The sequence below is a fragment of the Hesperophylax consimilis genome, chromosome 17, assembly GCF_061612785.1.
Source record: "Hesperophylax consimilis isolate HC1 chromosome 17, BYU_Hcon_1.0, whole genome shotgun sequence".
NCBI classification, from domain to species: domain Eukaryota; kingdom Metazoa; phylum Arthropoda; class Insecta; order Trichoptera; family Limnephilidae; genus Hesperophylax; species Hesperophylax consimilis.
This window is the reverse complement of record NC_142852.1, coordinates 21,958,254-21,976,079: the sequence shown is the minus strand read 5'-3', so window position 1 is coordinate 21,976,079 and position 17,826 is coordinate 21,958,254. Positions and strand designations below refer to the sequence as shown.

The 17,826-nt window shown below is 34.7% G+C and overlaps 2 protein-coding genes across 4 annotated transcripts; both read left to right on the top strand.

Annotated features, from left to right (window-relative positions):
- Nucleotides 1-2,074: 2,074 nt before the first annotated feature.
- Nucleotides 2,075-4,296, top strand: LOC149416234 (uncharacterized). The gene is made up of 2 exons (XM_089642099.1): nt 2,075-2,158; nt 2,799-4,296. The coding sequence occupies exons 1-2, from the start codon at nt 2,089-2,091 to the stop codon at nt 3,548-3,550; spliced, it is 822 nt and encodes a 273-aa protein (XP_089498225.1). The 5' UTR covers nt 2,075-2,088; the 3' UTR covers nt 3,551-4,296.
- A 2,167-nt stretch (nt 4,297-6,463) lies between these two features.
- Nucleotides 6,464-17,357, top strand: LOC149416233 (uncharacterized). Of its 3 annotated transcripts, none has more exons than XM_089642095.1 (6): nt 6,464-6,564; nt 8,526-8,735; nt 9,258-9,278; nt 14,435-14,640; nt 14,786-14,905; nt 15,710-17,357. In XM_089642095.1, exons 4-6 carry the CDS (start codon nt 14,496-14,498, stop codon nt 16,813-16,815), a joined length of 1,371 nt encoding a protein of 456 aa, XP_089498221.1. In that variant the 5' UTR covers nt 6,464-6,564; nt 8,526-8,735; nt 9,258-9,278; nt 14,435-14,495; the 3' UTR covers nt 16,816-17,357. The 3 variants fall into 3 exon arrangements, with proteins under 3 accessions (XP_089498221.1, XP_089498220.1, XP_089498222.1); XM_089642094.1 differs by lacking the exon at nt 6,464-6,564 and adding an exon at nt 7,310-7,365; XM_089642096.1 differs by lacking the exons at nt 6,464-6,564; nt 8,526-8,735; nt 9,258-9,278 and adding an exon at nt 12,287-12,384.
- Nucleotides 17,358-17,826: the final 469 nt, after the last annotated feature.

Sequence of the window (17,826 nt, the reverse complement as noted above, 5' to 3'; positions counted from 1 at the left end):
GGGTCAGAGGGGGACATCTAGGTCTGCGAGCCATTCTAGGGCCTCAGGCGTCGCCATGTGGACCTCATCAATTCGTTGACCACATATTCGGTGATCTGCACCCCACCACATTCACACATCGCCGACTCCTTAAGGCCCCATCTGTGGTGCATCATGTGGGCACAGCGGCTGTGATAGCACCTTAACCTACTGATGGCCCACCAGGTTTTGCGAGGCAATGAGAACCTAGGCTGTCTCTCGGTGGGGTTCTGTATGAGGTGAGCATTTCCCACATTGGCCGTTGGCCACTCAAGTTTCCACCTATCTTCTGGGGTGAGAGGTAATCGGAGGAGCCTCTCTCCTTCCGCCCAGAAAGGCTTTTGGGACTTAAAGCGGAATGCCGGGTGGGAGACGAAATCTTCGTGCAAAGGTATGTATCCGACTAAATAAAGCTAATAACGTTCCGGGTATCTACCCCGAGTTGTTCTTTGGCAGGTGGTTTATCTATACGCAGTGCGGCAAGTATGTTTTCGAAAAACATGGACCTCAAAGACCCTGGATGGAGCAATTCAAGAACAATTTGCAGCCGTGGGGTGAGGCGGAAGTGGTATGGAAAATGCCAAACCCTTTTTAACTTTTTTTAATGACGTATCCCATTTCTTGTCTCATCAAATACCCAAAAAAATAAAAGCCGTTATAATTGCATTAACAACACAAACATAAAATAATATTACACACTGTAATTTACCTACAAGTTCAGAAGTCCCACAAGATGGATGCCAGGCAATTTACCCTCACCATAGACTTGGCATGGACCTAGGTCTATGAAATTTAATAATGTTTAAAACTTTAATGACATTCATACAAAATCGCATTAATGCTCTGTCCAGGGCGTTTTAGGTCCGTGTTGAAAAAGTATGGCGCTGTGGTCGACTTTACAAAGTAGGTGTGGTTGCCAGATTAAAATATAAAGATGTAGCGTTAGTTCTTGTTTACGCCACCGCCAACTGCTTACAGCTCTGTATCTATGATTATCCGCGTCTTGACACTTGACCTTCGTACATTCGACCTGTCTCCGTGTTTCTGATATCTAATTATTGAAAAAACCACCTCTTCTACTACACCCGCTATTGCTTATGTGTAAAATCGAATGCTTTTGTTTTCTTCCTAAGACCTTTCTATTACCCTAAAATTTATTGATATTCTAAACTATTGTTGTAAATTAAAATGTTATCGTTTAATGCATAATTCGAAAAACACGAATTTAATGGGTTATTGTTTTTCCTCCATATAGTTGTTTTTTTGGAGATGTCATCCTTTTCGTAGGTTTAAATTTTCTTTCTAGTCAAAAACCAGAATTAAATGTATTTATGGCAATCTGCAAAAAAGTGGGTCGGTAAAGTGTTACAAAGGCTCATTTGGAGTTTATTATCACCATGAATCAAACTTATTATTAAATGAATAACGTTTCAACGTTTATGGCTGAAATAATCTTGTCCAGCTCCGCCTGAAACATTTATTTGTTAAAATCGTCTTGAGATATGAGTTTTATCATTCTGTTTAGGGTGCACGCATTCCACCCGATGAATTATTTAATTCCATTTGTAATATCTATTTTAGGTAGTATTAAATGTAAGCTGTGATCATTTATAAAGCATATCATCATCACTAACATCTTGCAGTTGTGTCATGGACCTTCCTAAGACAGATATTGTTTCAATCAAGATTGAGCTAGAAACTTTTGAAGGAGATGGTCAAGAAATGCCTTATACCGACAAAAATATAGACCTCCCGAACATTAAAGAGGAATGTTCTGAGAGCAACTATATTGCTGATCGGGTGACAGGTGAGAAGCAAATTTAAACAATTAAATTATAACTGGTTGAAGCAATGAGATTTTTTTACAATCAATGTGTTTCAAAGCAATTAAAGGCGTAAGAATTATTTCCGTTTAACAAAACCCAGAACAAATAATCATTTTACACTACTTTTACAGGTCCTATTTTTGTGACCGTCCCAGCGCTACTTTATCCTAACACTGATATTGTCACCATCAAGATTGAACCGGGGATTGCAGAAAGAGGCGGAGGTGAAATACCGGATTCAGTAATGGATATCGAACTCCCAGATGTTAAAAAGGAATGTTTGGAGTACGCTGAGAGTATTGAACCGACAGCTGGTAAGACACCATGTTAATTGTTAAAAACACTTTTGGACGTTCGAAAATCTTGTCTATTTTCGATTGCCTCGCAGAGGTTTCGGTTTTTTAGGAAGAGATGGGCAAATGTGTAGATTCTACGCTTTGTCACGGCTTCATTTGAAAATGAGCATCTGCTGATGTGGCGACAGCCATACGCCTTCTGTCGTCAGCGATTCTGATGCGTAGGTAAATTACAATACGTAGTTACGAAAGTTGTTGACTGTGAATACTGAAAATGATATTCTATGTTGAATTTTAACAAACGGAGTGACGCCTTTTTATTATTTTAAAACATTATCCTATCTTTTGCACCTCGGTATATCATCCTCTGTTGGACTGTGCCTGCCTTGTATTAGAATTTAACTGAGCTGGCGTCAAGTTATCGATAACCCAGAAAATTCCGCTCATAAGGTTTTTTTATATTCCACTGCTTCTTGATATTGGTTCAGTATAACGTGCATGTCAAATCTAGTTTATTTAACCCCTGTCATGCATTTATACAATAAATTGCTGGGTTTTTCAAGGTTGTAAGACGTTGGTTGACAGTTAAATAATATCATCAGCATTCCTTTTTATCAATATAAAATAGCAACTCATTTTTTGTTATTGGTTTTTCCAGGATTGCAGCATTGGGATGAACGTTATAAATATGAAGAACCTGATAAGAATTCAGCCAAGAGTAACAGTGATCTGGTTCAGTCAACATCTCCTACCTATACAGCGTCCAATTGTTTCAGTTCTAATTTAAATATACACCAACAGATGAAAGAAAAACCTTTCTCTTGCACGGAATGCAACTCTTCATTCTCTCAAAAATCAAATTTACGGAGGCACATGCTTTCTCACAGTGGACATAAACCATTCCCATGTTCCAACTGTAACTCCTCATTTTCACAAAAATCGCATTTAAAGAACCACATTCTGACTCACGATAAAATTAAACCATTCTCATGTACCGATTGTAATTCCTCATTTTTACAAAAATCACATTTAAGCAGGCACAAGCTGTCTCACAGTGGAGTAAAACAATTTTTTTGTTCCGACTGCAACACATCATTTTCACAAAATGCTGATTTAAGGAGACATATCCTAAACCACAATGGAGATAAACCGTTCTCATGTTACGAATGTAGCTCTTCATTTTCAAAGAAATCCAATTTGAAAGTACACATGCTAATTCACAGTGGACTAAAACCATTCTCATGTTCCGATTGCAACTCTTCATTTTCACAAAAGTCTCATTTAAAGAGCCACATTCTTATCCACAGTGGAGAAAAACCGTTCACGTGTTCCAAGTGTGGTTCGGTATTTTCACGAAAATCGCATTTACGAAGGCACACGCTTACCCACAGTAGAGTAAAACCACTTTAAGATTACAACTTCAACTATTGACTAGCACTGTAAAATACTGTAAAATCGTAGCTTATAACAAGAAAACTCTTCGATCTTCGAAAAAAAATTCTTCAATCAAAAATTGTGAAAATATGATGCTTGAATTTTTTATCTTCCTTTTTGTTGATTTTTACTCTTTTCTCGCCACTTTTTTTTTCTATTCGTAGTTATAATTTCAATTTGTATTACGTTGCATTCTACAACTTCTGCTTGTAGCTCGTAATAATTTGAACTGAAAAGCATCATTGGGTGTACAGTCCATTTACAAGTAGTTTCAAGAATGTCACTTGTTGTTGTGTACTCTTATTTTCCTCTGATTATCAACACACTTGGATTATCGGGAGTTTTCAATAACACTTCGGTTCGTTCTGAGATTTCGGCTCTGTTTACTGTCGAGTTTTTTTTTTAATTTGAATACCGCACAAAAGTTCCAACTTCTCTCAACCGTCTGGAGCCAGTGAGACTTTGGCATCCTCAATTGGAGTGTCTTGTTAGGCTGAAGGTAGCAGTAGTACATGTCTATTCAAATCTGGTCACCAAACACGGTCTTACACCATGGCGATACTGAGAGTTTCTTCCACTCTCGAAAGTGCCGCAAATATACTTTAAATTATTTTTTTATTAATAAATTGTAACACGACACTTTTGAAGATATAAACGGAGTATAATATACCGGTAGACCATAAGATAATTTATTTTCTAACAATGGCTTTCTTGCTATTATAATTGCCTGATCTATTGTGAATAATAATTAATAAAAAGACGTTTGCTTATTTGAATGATATTGTGTATCAATCTTCCTACAATCCGAGGTCATCACAATAGTTATTATTTGCGAAAAAAATATGATAATACTGATGTTATTTTGATTTTGTAAAAGCCCTAAAGGTATCGCCGACGTGACAATACACATTTTAACATATACAGAGTCGCATCTGCCCTGATGATGGACACTGTAAAGAAGGAGTTAGCGCAACACGGCATAACACCCCAAAAACAAACAACAAAAATACTTTTGGCCGTGAAAATCTTTAATAATATATACAGAGTGTATGGGGGTAAAGTGCACTTACTTTGGGAGGTGATTCTATATGATGGTAGAAGTAAAATAGATAAATAACTTTATTCGAAAATCCAAACTTATTTTTCACCAAATAAAAATATTTTTCCATAGAATTCCAAACAATGCATTTTTTTACCTAAAACTACTTTGTTATTTCGAAAAAAGTTATTCATTATATTTTCTACTTCTAAAATCATGTAGAATCACCCCCCGAAGTTAGGTTAGGTTTTGGCACTTCAATCCCCCGGTCACCCTCTATTTTATACATACCGCACGTCTTAAAGTATGAAATACATACCGACATATACTTTGTATATTCATCTTCATGAGGCATGAAACTGAACCGCCCACCAGAAAAAAAAACCTCTGTTTTTGCTTATTGTAAGGTACAGTTAAAAAGACGAATCTGTTGTTCGATTTTTTTATACAAATCGTTTACAGAATAGAAGAGAAATTGTATAGGGTTTTCCAATAAGAGGTGTTATTTTGATATTCAAAGAAACTTTTCCCGTAAAAGATCAATGGTTTCGTTACTTGTGTGGCACGTAGCGCCGTTTTGTTGAAAGTAAACGTTGTCCAGATCAATACCATCTAATTCCGGCCATGAAAAATCATTAATCATCTCTCGATAGCGCAATCCATTCACCGTAACTGTTGCTCCAGCCTCATTTTCGAAAAATTAAGGTCCGATGACTCCGCCGGACCATAAACCGCACCAAACAGTCACACGTTGAGGATAAAGAGGCTTGTCAACAATAACTCTTGGGTTTTCCGAGCCCCAGATGCGACAATTTTGCTTGTTGACGAAGCCACAGAGGTGGAAATGGGCCTCATCACTAAAGATGATTTGCATTTGATTCACTCAAGTGAATTTTAATAATTTTAATGCGTTGTTGAAGCGTGTATCGTTTATCATTTTTATTGATGACGTAGTTTTTACTTGTCGAATGATAAAAAATGACAGCTTCAAAAGTAACATCTACCGAAATAGCGGGCTATTCATAATAACACCTCTTATTGGAAAACTCTGTACTATTTCTCTAAGCGCTACATTACAGTATTATCTAAAATAACTAAACGTGTAATCTTAAAATTTAATAAATCAGCACTTTCTTGTTTAAAAATTAAACATGAAAGAAAAACTACGTTAAAAATGCATAAAACTATTTTACAATATTCTCAGAAAAATATATTTTTTAACTGATTTAATTTTTGATTCTTGGTAGATACTTCAATACTTTGGGAATATATATTTTTTAAATCATTGGTAAAATGAACTTTTTTTTTTAGATTAGCTGGCGTTTACCCGGCGTTGCTGAAGGTTATCCTTAGGAGATAGACATTATATATACAATTCCGTTGTACATTATTTTCATGTATCTCAAAAGGTTTAGCCAGCGATAACAATGTAAGAGCCCTAAAATATTGTTTACACGGCTTGATTACAAAACATCATCGCAGTTTAAATATAAACAACTTTGTCTTATTGCTAATAAAACTTATAAATTAGCCCTGACCTAATAATTACAAAATACAATCTTTTGTATTACACACTTTTACTACGAAATCAATTGCTTGTGAGTAGGGCCTGGATTTTAATAAAATTGGAGCATACAAAAATCGTATAAAAATTGTTACATACAGCTACGAAGAACTCTTTTTTTTAAAACATTTCAAGAGCATTCTTACTTATTCCACTGGCTAGAACACTTTTGGGTGAATAGCCATTCGAAAATGTTTGGACAGTTTCTATGGTGAACTGATCTGACGTTTAATTATGCGAATATATCTATGATTATTCGCGTCTTAGCCATCTTCAGTCTTGACGTGAGTGGTTTATTTATGATTTATTGTCTTGACCATCGCGCGTTCTACCTGTCTCAGTTTTTCTGATATTTAATAATTTGAAATAACATCATTAAAAACCCTGGTAAATATTAAGGATAGCTGGCCACGAAATATTTTTTAATAAAACCTTTTGATTTACCCCGATCCGATAAAAGGAAAGTGACATTTTAATTTTTAATTACATAAACTGAAAATTTACTTTTGTTCTACGGGATGACAGCCATTTCAAATAATTTCTGTCAATTGGTATTACTGATTCTACATAAGTGACCGACTTCATGCGGAGAAAAAAAACAATGACGCGTAATTTTGTTTGCAATGGTAGCGACATGAAATAATGATTTTTTACTCTACCAGCCATTTACTATAAAGAACACAATTGAAACGAAAAATGTGAAATCATCAATAATATAATGTTAACAAACCTTTAAGGCGATGCACTACGTCGTGTAATATTTTAAATTGAACCGCTATCAATAACAACCCTTACGTAGATGGCGATAAGGTTTAAATTCCCGCTTAACACCATCCGCCTGTTTTGATTTATGCAAGAAAAAAACATGGCCAGAAAGTGCCTTTTATTTTATTTTGTGGATGTTCAGGCATAAATTTTTTTTTCGATAATTTTATAAATAACTTAATTTGCCACATTATACAATAAAATCATAACCGAAAATTAATCAAATTTTCAAACCAAAAACACATAATTTTGAATTACTACGTATGGCATCGCCCGAAGAGTTACAGAATTACTTGAGAGTTCCTTTTCTAGTAAATAACGTAAATCTGAAGGTTTTAATTAAAAAATATTTCGTATTATCCGTGGTATAATGATTACCAAAACTCTTCACCCGCGGATAGTTTTCACCGGTGTCGTGTATTGGTTAGTGGTAAACCTTAATTATTTTGTTTTTTACCCGAAAACTGCCACCACCCCGATTTTTTGGTATTATTTTTAATTATTGTTACTATAAATGTTACTTAATTTTATGCTTAATTTTTGTTAGTTAATTCAACCCAAAATTAGATGAACCGATGAAATTTATTAGAGCGAAGCAATGAGTTATTCTTTCCCCTGCTTTAAGATGTTTATTTGGAGAAAGCATCCTATTCTTCGTGTTAAATTTTGTTTCCAGTCAAAGAGAGAATTAAATGTATCTACACAGTGACGTTACAGTGTATTTTATTATTTATTTAGTAAATTAAATACATATTATAGATTTCTAAAATGTTTGTCATTTAATTAACATTCCAGAATGTTCTGGAATGTTGTGGAATGCTTTTTGAATATTCTGGACTGTTCTAGAAATTTCTAGATGGTGAAACTTCCAGCCCTTATATCTGCACGCCCTTCAGGTAAAAATGGGATCCTTCTTCATGGATGGGGGATAGAGGGCTACTACACCATGTAGCTCCCTTTATCGTACCGGGACTCGTTTCTGAGTTTTAGCGGCACGCACATTGTACACTTACTTGTATAATATATATTGATTTAACATTATTAATTAATATCGTTATTTATCCATTCACGATGAAATAAGCGACGTCGGTTTCGTCTAATTCATCAATTATCAAAGCATATTGTGTTATGCCATCAATATATCATTCTACCAATTTAGCGTAGTCTTGGTGTAGACGCATTCCACTTGATAAATCGTTGTAAATTTAATTTGTCTTTTTTGGGTAATATTTACTGTAAGCTGTGATCAGTAACAAGGTATGAACCTGCTTAACACAGTTAGTATTTCCATCAAGATCAAACCAGAAACTCTAGAAGGGAATGGATGTAAATGGATCTATAGACCTCCCGAACATTAAGGAAGAATGTTTGGAGTACCACGAAATAGTTGATCGAGTTGCCGGTGAAAACCATATTTAAATGATTACTAGTTGAACTGATGCATTTTTATCAGAGGAGCGCGAGATGACATTATTTCTTATCATCAAAACGAAACAGAATCAATGCGTAAAAATCCTCTTCATTAAACGGAACAAATAATCATTTCAACACCAACACTCTCTGCTTAAAAACGTTGTTTACAGGTCCAATTTTCGTGAGCGTCTCAGTATTCCTTGATCACTCCTATAACAGCGCCATGGACCTTCCTAACATAGATAGTGTCACCATCAAAATGGAGCCAGGAACTGCAGAAAAAGTAGGAGGTGAAATGCCAGATTCAGACATAGTTGTCGAACTCCCAGATGTTAAGGAAGAAGCTGTGGAGTATACCATGAAAATTGAATCGACGGCTGGTAAGACATCATGTAAATTGTCAACAAAATCCATTTGGAAGTTCAAAGTCCTTGTCATTTCCGATTGATTCACAGAGGTTTAGGATTGTTCTTGTGATTTGAGTCGCAAAATGTTTTCATGGCTATGTGTTGAAATTATACACCGTAATTATACGTACTGCCTCAAACGGATCACGTTCTCTTGCAAATTGTATTTCAACGGCAAATAAAATTGAATACATTTCTTTGTCAAAGATAGTAATAAATATTGGATAATTCGTAAGCGCCCTTTTTGTGAGAATCCTCCTCAAGGACACTATGCAAATATGACTTCCTACGCTCTTTCTAATTATTATGTACAAACAGATACAGAAAACATCTTACCTGGCAGATAACTTCAGATAAACGCTGTGATGTCAGACAAAATCAATTTATTTTCTAAGCTTTTTTTATTCTTTTGCAAATTTGATGTGTCTTTTGAAAATATTATTTGAAAAGCAGAAGAACCATTTTTAATTAACGAAAATCATGTTTTTTTTTCAGAAACAGCTACTACGAATAAAAGTAAGAATTTTCGCCAAACCGACAGTAATCTGAACAAGAGTCTCAATATGAAACTGCAAGGAAATTCATCATCAACGCCATTAGTTGGTTCTCTTGGTGATAGCAACTTTAAATATCCACGAGTGTCAAAATTAGAGAATCATATGCTGTCTCGTATCGGAAAAATATCATTTTCCTGTCCCGATTGCAATTATTCATGTTTACAATACTCCCGTTTAAAGAAGCACACGTTGATTCATAGTGTAGGAAAACCATTCCCTTGTTCCGACTGCAGCCAGTCATTTTTACATAAGTCACAATTAAACAGGCACATGTTTATTCATGGTGGAGTAAAACCATTCTCCTGTTCCGAATGCAACTATTCATCTTCACAAAAGGCACAATTAAAAGCACACATGTACATTCATAGTGGAGAGAAACCATACCCCTGTTCCGTCTGTAACAATTCATTTTCGCAAAAGTCACATTTAAACAGGCACATGTTTACTCATAGTGGAGAGAAACCATTCTCCTGTACTAAATGCTCGTATTTATGTTATGACCGTGGGCATTTAAAGAGTCATCTTAGGACTCACACTGGAGAAAAACCATTTTCGTGTTCCGACTGCAGCTATTCATCTTCACAAAAAACAAATTTATTGAATCACATGTTTACTCACAGTGGAGACAAACCATTTTCATGTCCCGACTGTAACTATTCTAGTTCCCGAAAGACGTATTTACGTAACCATATGCTTACTCACACAGCAGAAAAAGTATTCTCGTGTGTTGAGTGCAACTATTTATGCAAACGAAAATCTCAAATAAAGGAGCATATTCTATCACATCGTTGAAAGCAATTGTGATAGTGTTCTTGCAGAAATTTTTCTTGCTAACCCACCCTGCCCGAAGATACAAAATCCCTATGGTCCACCTTATGCACGATATCTCGATAATTAATCGTACAATTTCATTAACATTTTTTGTTATTCAATAAAAAATAATATACTGTACTAATTTCAACGTTTTTTAAATTTGTTTTAGGCGTTAATACTTTTTTGTTGTGGGCAAAGAGGATAAACCGCCACACAGCCTTGTCGTGGCACATACTCCTTTATTCACGTATATTCATAAAACGCCTCATACATACTGCTTTTGTTATTATGACTCTTGACCGGACTCAAGTATATAATTAACTTGATCGTGCCATGTCTTCCTCACGCGCTCTTACTTCTACAGTTCACATCTGCAGCATATATCTTAACCGTTTTTTACAAATGTATCTTGGTGTAATTATTTATCAAAATAATATTTGCAAAGGTAAACTATATAAAGGAAATTTTCATTGTTATGTAAAAAATGCTTTCTTTGCAAGTTTATTGAAATGTTTGCCATTTTAATGAGAAATAAAGAACAGCAAAGTTCTGCAATTGTATACAAATTATATTTTAATTGAAAATATACCCAACTATCTAAAAAGCACCGGAGTGCGTTGTTCAGGCGACCTATGGGCTTACATATAAAGTTTAGCCAGCGTTAGCATTGTAAGCGCCTGTAAAGTTTTTTTTTACGACTTGATTACAAAACATCGAATTTTCTCTGCATTCTATAAACACAATATACTTGTATTATTTATGTGAACCTTCCGGAAGAAATTCTCTAAATGATTAAACCTTTTAAAAATCCGTTGCGTAGTTTACAAGAACTAAGCGCACAAACAACAGACGCGGACAGCGACTTTATTTTGAGGTATTTTAAAATCAATTTATAGGAATATAAGCCAATTACAATTACAATTACAAAAATACAATTTTTAATGTTTAGTATGGGGAAGGTTAATATACATTTTTGTAAATGCTTTAGCTGGTTTTATTATTTCTACTATATTCTCAATTCATTTTCACATTGAACGAAATACTTGCAAACACGCAGTGTGTATGCAACCATTTTGGTTTCCCAAATTAAATTTTCATTAGAATTTAACTGCTATTTAATGAAGTACGTGCTTTATCAAAACGTGTTGCATTTTTTTTTAATTAACTGGTGTTATAAGCATTTTTACACTTGTGACTTTAACTTGAATGTAGTAGAAATAACCAAATTTATAATAATACTTTTCTCAGATTTTAAAAGGTGCTTTTTTTTGTACGCGGAGAAGTTTGGTTCTTAATAAAGATCATTTAATCAAGTAATTATGAAGTTTATAACTAAATTATTTTTATGCGCTAGAAAGATAAAATTTATGTTAAAAAATATTTACGCGTAAAACAACGTCAAACACATTTAAAGCTTAAAAATGCGTACAGAATATTTTTTGAAAATAAAACTTTTTTTATTAAATAATGGTGTTAAATAAATTTACAATTCAAAATAAACCTTTTAAAATGAGTTCTTTGTTTTGTTTTAAAAAAAATAAATAAATAAAATTTTCTTGTAAAAGTTATAGAGTATCAAATTAATAATTTGTGATTATGTATTGAATACTATTTAGTTAACCTAGTAATAAAAGATAAGATAACAACATAATATTAATAACATAAAATTACTTTTCATTATTGTTGTTCTATTTTTATTTGAAGTGTAATTATTATCCCCATTTTAATGTGCTGTTCCCCGTATATTCCCCATATGTAAAATATTTCACTTGTTTTAACAGTTTCTGACGTTTTCGTGGGTAAGGTTTGAAGGTTAGGAAATAATTGCATGAATCAAACTAAAAACTTAATAACCTCTTTTGTGCGTATTTTACAATCCCCACCATAAATAATCGTTATTGTAGTAATGAAGCTGGAACGAAGTGTAATTTTTATTTTAAATGCATTTCAACCGTGTCAAGTAATTCTAAAAAAGCATTTTAGTCACATTTTTACAACTATTTTCATTTTTGATAAAAATTACAAAAATAATCGGTTTCAGAAACAGTTTCCACAGAGAAATATCGACGGTTCCAGCGACAGCAAAGAAACCGGTTCCATGGGACAGGAATATCGAGCTTCTCTAAAATCCGTTTCTGTAAATAATGTGTTTATCTTAGGTTATCCAAATGACGTTTGGTATCTAGCTCCTATTCATATTCGAAAGTAATCGAGAGGCACAGCTTGGCACGACACCAAAGTAAAGTGTGTAGGTCTGTAATATTATTTTTATACTAATTCCACACAGTTTAAACTTTTTATTTTATTCGATGCAAGCGCTTGTATGCCTCTAGTGTGTTCTGAATTATTACCATTTTCTATGGTTAACTATTGACTCATGAAAAATACAAATTATTACTTTTTGTGAGAGACCACGCTATACGTATCAATGTTTTTTTGAGCGTTGCCTATACAGATTATATGCTGAGATGTCAAACTACGCTATAATCTTCCTCTCCCTACTGCTGGATAGGAGGTCAGATTAATTGGGCAGCTGCCGCGGAATACCATTTCCTTGTACTGGTAGCGGCAGCTCCCTAAATTGTTCTGGGATCGCTACATTCATTCCCCGGCGAGATTAATAGGGTCCACCGGTCGCATTATTTTCAAATATCGCAGCTTTTCATCTGCGCCCACATCTATAACACATTATGTGATAGGTCTGTATGGGATTGTTTGGCGAGCGATACGGTGATAAAGGCCATTGAGTATTTCAAATTTCTTGCTCCCAGTACGATAAATGGATATACAAAACTTGCGTGAGTTATTACGTTGATTGTAGCAAATCTATTTGATTATTTTATGTGAGGTTTGTTTTTTATAATAAAATAAAAATAATACGAGTATTTTGATGATTTGTGTTACTCAGTTTTTGTGAAAAATCACCTTAATAAAAGGGACTCTATAAATTCATACTACTAACTATGGACAATCTTTACATTGGTCGTTCAATATAATTAGTAGATATTTTACTATTTAGTTAGTTTGTGGCCGCTGTATAACTCAAACTCGAATAAAATTAATCTCCTAACATGATAGTTTAGTTAGATCGAGAAATTGAGCGTGTGACGTGGTTATGGCCACATTTTAGCTCAACGGTCACTTAGTTTGTTTGGGAAAAGCGGTCGTTAAGGCACTTCAAAAAAGCGAATGATGTCGTCTCTCATCCTGCATGCTGCTTGAAGTTCCGAAAACCATTCTGGATGGAAGGAGAGAGGCTCCTTCGATTACCTGTCACTCTCAGTGGAAACTTGAGTAGAAATTAGCCGACATGCAATTGGGGAAATGCTCATCTCGTATTCGACTCCACGAAGAGAGAGCAATAGATTCTCACTGCCTCGATCCGCCATCAATAGGATAAAGTCCTCCCACAGCCGCTGTGCCCACATAATCTTCGATGGGACCTTAAAGATTTGGCATTGTGTTAATGCGGTGTGATGCAGTCTATCGAATATTTAGTCAACGAATTCCCTTCCCATTCTTTCTCAGGCGAGATTAAATCCATAGGGGAGTTCTGCCCTATACTCTCCTTGACTTCACTCACCTCCTACACGAAAGAAGAAGAACGTGTTTGATCGAAAATGGAGCACTTCCTTCTTATCCCGTAGCCTTAAACATAACCGCACGCTATCATAGCACTTTCAGGACAGTCAAATTGATAGGTTTAGTCATTGATGTATTATATTTAGATGAGATATGATGCGGAAAAATAGGTTCTGATTTTTGAACTCCAACTCTTCCATCGCACTAACTAAAATCACCCATTCGGGTCTACGCGCACCGCTTATCGCGTTCAAATAGTGGAATTTGACGAGATATTAGTATGCAGCAGCACCTCTAATTAGAGCTCTTGGGTTTAGTTATTATCAATAAGGTAATGTAACACAAATACATTAAAAACATTGTGAAAATTACATTCGTGTTTACAATATAAGAAATAAGTTAGGTTAGGTTAGTCAATTTTTTCACTGTTTCTGTCATGTGAAGGAATTATTATTTTAACTGATTTCATACTAAAGAATATTTGATTTTGTGAAGTTTGGTGGGAATTCAAGGTCTAGAGGCAAAACATATTAAATAATATTTTAGACCATTATCCAAATATTCCGGCATTACTTAGATCAGTGTCATGGATAGAGTTACACCTAGCTTATCAATTGGAAGCCATGATGGTAAGATTGCTTCCGTTGAAGAAGTTAGTTTTCATTTAGATCAATTTTAAATGCTGTAGCACTCACGCTTAGTCAATTTTTTCTGTTACAGGTCTAATATTGTGATTTGAGAACGATATCCAAGTACCACATTGATACTTATACTTATTGTCATGGATATTTCTAACCCTGATGCTATCACCGTCAAGATGGAACCAGGAATTCATGAAAGAGATAAAGGTGACATGTCATATGGGGAGAAAGACATAGACCTCAAGGATATTAAGAAGGAATATTTGGAACACGCTGAGACGACTGGTAAGCATAGCGTTTAAAGTAGCGGGAGTACTGTTTGGAATCGTATTCCTTTTCTTTTTTTGTTTGAACTCTGTCAATTGTACGACTATTCAAATATGTAATTATCTTTTGATAACTTTCTTATTTTGTTTTTGTTCTAACCTAGAAGCCATCATCGTCAAGATGGAACCAGAGAATGGAAAAGGGTTCAAATGTGATGTGGCACGTACAGATATATACATTAATCAACCGGAGATTGAGATAGAATATTTCGAAAACACGGCTGGTAAGCGCAATGTTTGAACATAATTCACTGTCATCTTATATATTTCTTATGGATTTCCAGTAAATTTTTAAAAGATCCTGCGTTCTTATAAGTTAACCTAGCTCAGTTAGCTCTAGCCTTGGACAGCTAAATAGCATCAGTGTATTTTTTTATCCAACGGCAGCCACTTAAACTGCAGTAATTGTTGCTAACAGGAAATTAATTTATATGCAGCTCTCAATATATGTAGGTACATTTTAATTCATTTATACTGGGTTTTTACAGATGTTCTCACTTACGTGAGAACAATCCAGTTACAAAAATTCTGTTAATTTACAGACAAAAATCTACAATTGCATAATATACTGTAACATACAGGTAAAAATGCAATTAAACACAGGTTACGTTCAGTTTAAAAACCAAACAAATAATAGTGTAAAATTATACATAAGCTCAGTAAAATGACAAATAATACTAGGAGAGACAAGAGACACGAAAGTTACAGTGATACATAATATAATTATCTAAACATATTATTTAGCAGCAGCAGAACATTTTGTTTTAATCTGTATAGATTATCGACGAAAATATCTACTTCAGCACACTCAATCTTATTATACATTTGGGTCAGAGGGCTAAAATAGGCGGTATTATTTTTTAATGTATTCAGGTAAAAAATGCTATGGTGTCTTAAACAATAGGAATTGGGGACATTTATTTAAATATTGCTAAGACATAATGAGGTATCAAAATGTCCGTGGATAATTTTATGCAAACATATTAGGTTGATATTATGTTACACTGATAAACATAAACTTTTTTCAGGAATCCATTATTCGGGTGAATATAACAAATATGATGAAAGTGAAAATAATTCACCTAAGAATATCAAGGAGCGTGATCTGGTCAATTCTACATCTCCTACACACACCTCGTCCAATTGTTCCAGTTCGCAAGATCTTAATGTTAACAAACAACTGACTCAGAGTGAAGAAAAAAAATTCTTATGTTCCATCTGCAACTCTTTATTTTCACGAAAGTCATATTTAAGTAAACACCTTCTTACTCACAATGGAGTTAAAGCATTCTCATGTTCCGACTGCAAATCTTCATTTTCGCGAAAAGCAAACTTACAGAGGCACATGCTTACACACAGTGGAGTAAAATCTTTTTCTTGTTCTTACTGCAACGCCTCATTTTCGCAAAAGTCGTGTTTACAGATCCACAAGCTGACTCACAGTGGAGTAAAACCATTCTCATGTTCTGATTGTAGCTCTTCATTTTCGCAAAAGTGGCAATTACATAACCACACTTTGGCCCACAGTGGACTAAAACCATTTTCATGTTCCGACTGCAAATCCTCATTTTCACGTAAGGCAGTTTTACAGAGACACATGTTGACTCATAGTGGAATCAAACCTTTCCCTTGTTCTGACTGCAACTCGTCATATTCACGAAAGACGGATTTAAAGAGACACATGCTAACTCACGGTGGAATTAAACGTTTCTCGTGTTCCAACTGCAAATCCTCCTTTACACGGAAGTCAAATTTAATGAATCACATGCTGACTCACAGTGGAGTAAAACCATTTTCCTGTCCCAACTGCAACTCTTCATTTTCACAAAAGACTGATTTAAAGAGACACATCGTGACCCACAGTGGTGGTAAATTATACTCATGTCCCGAATGCAATTCTTTATTCTCAACTAAATCAAATTTGAAGGTACATCAACTGGCTCATACTGGAGCTAAACCATTCTCGTGTTCCGACTGCAACTCTTCATTTTCACAAAAGTCGCATTTGAAGAGCCACATAATGACCCACAGTGGAGAAAAACCGTTCTCGTGTTCCAAATGTGGTTCTTTATTTTCATTAAAAACGCATTTACGGAGACACATGATTACTCACAATAGACCTAAACCAGTATAGTGTTCTATGTCCCACGCATTAGTCATCCAACCTCTAGGATGTAAATTTTTTTGGCGACATTTTAAAAATATTTTCCTTAGCCTTGTATGGGATCTCAGCATTGTGATAATGGTTAAATATGTTCCGAATGTACCAATTAATATTTAAATCAGTCAGTTGTTTAGAAACATGTGCTGACTCCGAGGGTGACCAGATTTCAGTTGTGATCCTGAGACAGGCTCCTTTTTTTTATGTGACACCTGATAAGAACGTCCCTATTTGTACAGTGTAAAGACAGGGCAACTATATCGCCACCCGGTTGGGCATAGTTGTGAGGCGGGTTAAAGTAGGGGCTGTAGGAATGTAAAAAATTAAAAACGGCCCGTTTTCATGAAGCCAACATCAAGTGTAAACACGTTTTCTTCTCGTGTCGCGTCGAGTTACACACACATGCATCGGCGGACAGGAGATCAATGCTGCTAGCACCTTAAGTAGGCTCCATTGAAATACCCGTAGAACAAAGACAGCACACCAACATTGCATCTGTGCATTAGCGATGGCAATTGGTCTTATATATAAAAAAAAATCAATAATAAAATTGCATGGGAAATAAAAATGGAATTTCGAAAAAGTTTTTTTTTTCTTCTACCATCAGGTAGAATCACCTCCCTGACACCATGAATTTGAAAAATTGCTGAATTCGAGTTCAAATTCGTTCAAATAAATATTATTTTTTTATTCTCTAATATTAAACACGACTGAATATTAACACATTGTTTCACCTTGACACTGTTTAATTCATCCATTTTTCCAAATATTTCTTCTCCTTTTCACTGTTTTTAAATTGTATTTTCGCTGACTAACTATGAGTATATTAAATGAATCTCGTATGGCAGACAGAGTATTGCACCCACAATTCTGTTCAGCTAAAACAAACAATATTATATTAAATATTTGAAGATAAAATTAAATCTCAAATGAAAAACAGAAAAAATATAAAAAGATTCCGTTACGTCTAGGAATTAAACCCAG

Coding starts and splice junctions, on each gene's coding strand:
- LOC149416233 (XM_089642095.1), top strand. CDS start 14,496: ATGGATATTTCTAACCCTGATGCTATCACCGTCAAGATGGAACCAGGA. Junction 14,641..14,785: donor GGAACACGCTGAGACGACTG/GTAAGCATAGCG, acceptor GTTCTAACCTAG/AAGCCATCATCGTCAAGATG. Junction 14,906..15,709: donor ATATTTCGAAAACACGGCTG/GTAAGCGCAATG, acceptor AACTTTTTTCAG/GAATCCATTATTCGGGTGAA.
- LOC149416234 (XM_089642099.1), top strand. CDS start 2,089: ATGGATATCGAACTCCCAGATGTTAAAAAGGAATGTTTGGAGTACGCT. Junction 2,159..2,798: donor GAGTATTGAACCGACAGCTG/GTAAGACACCAT, acceptor TGGTTTTTCCAG/GATTGCAGCATTGGGATGAA.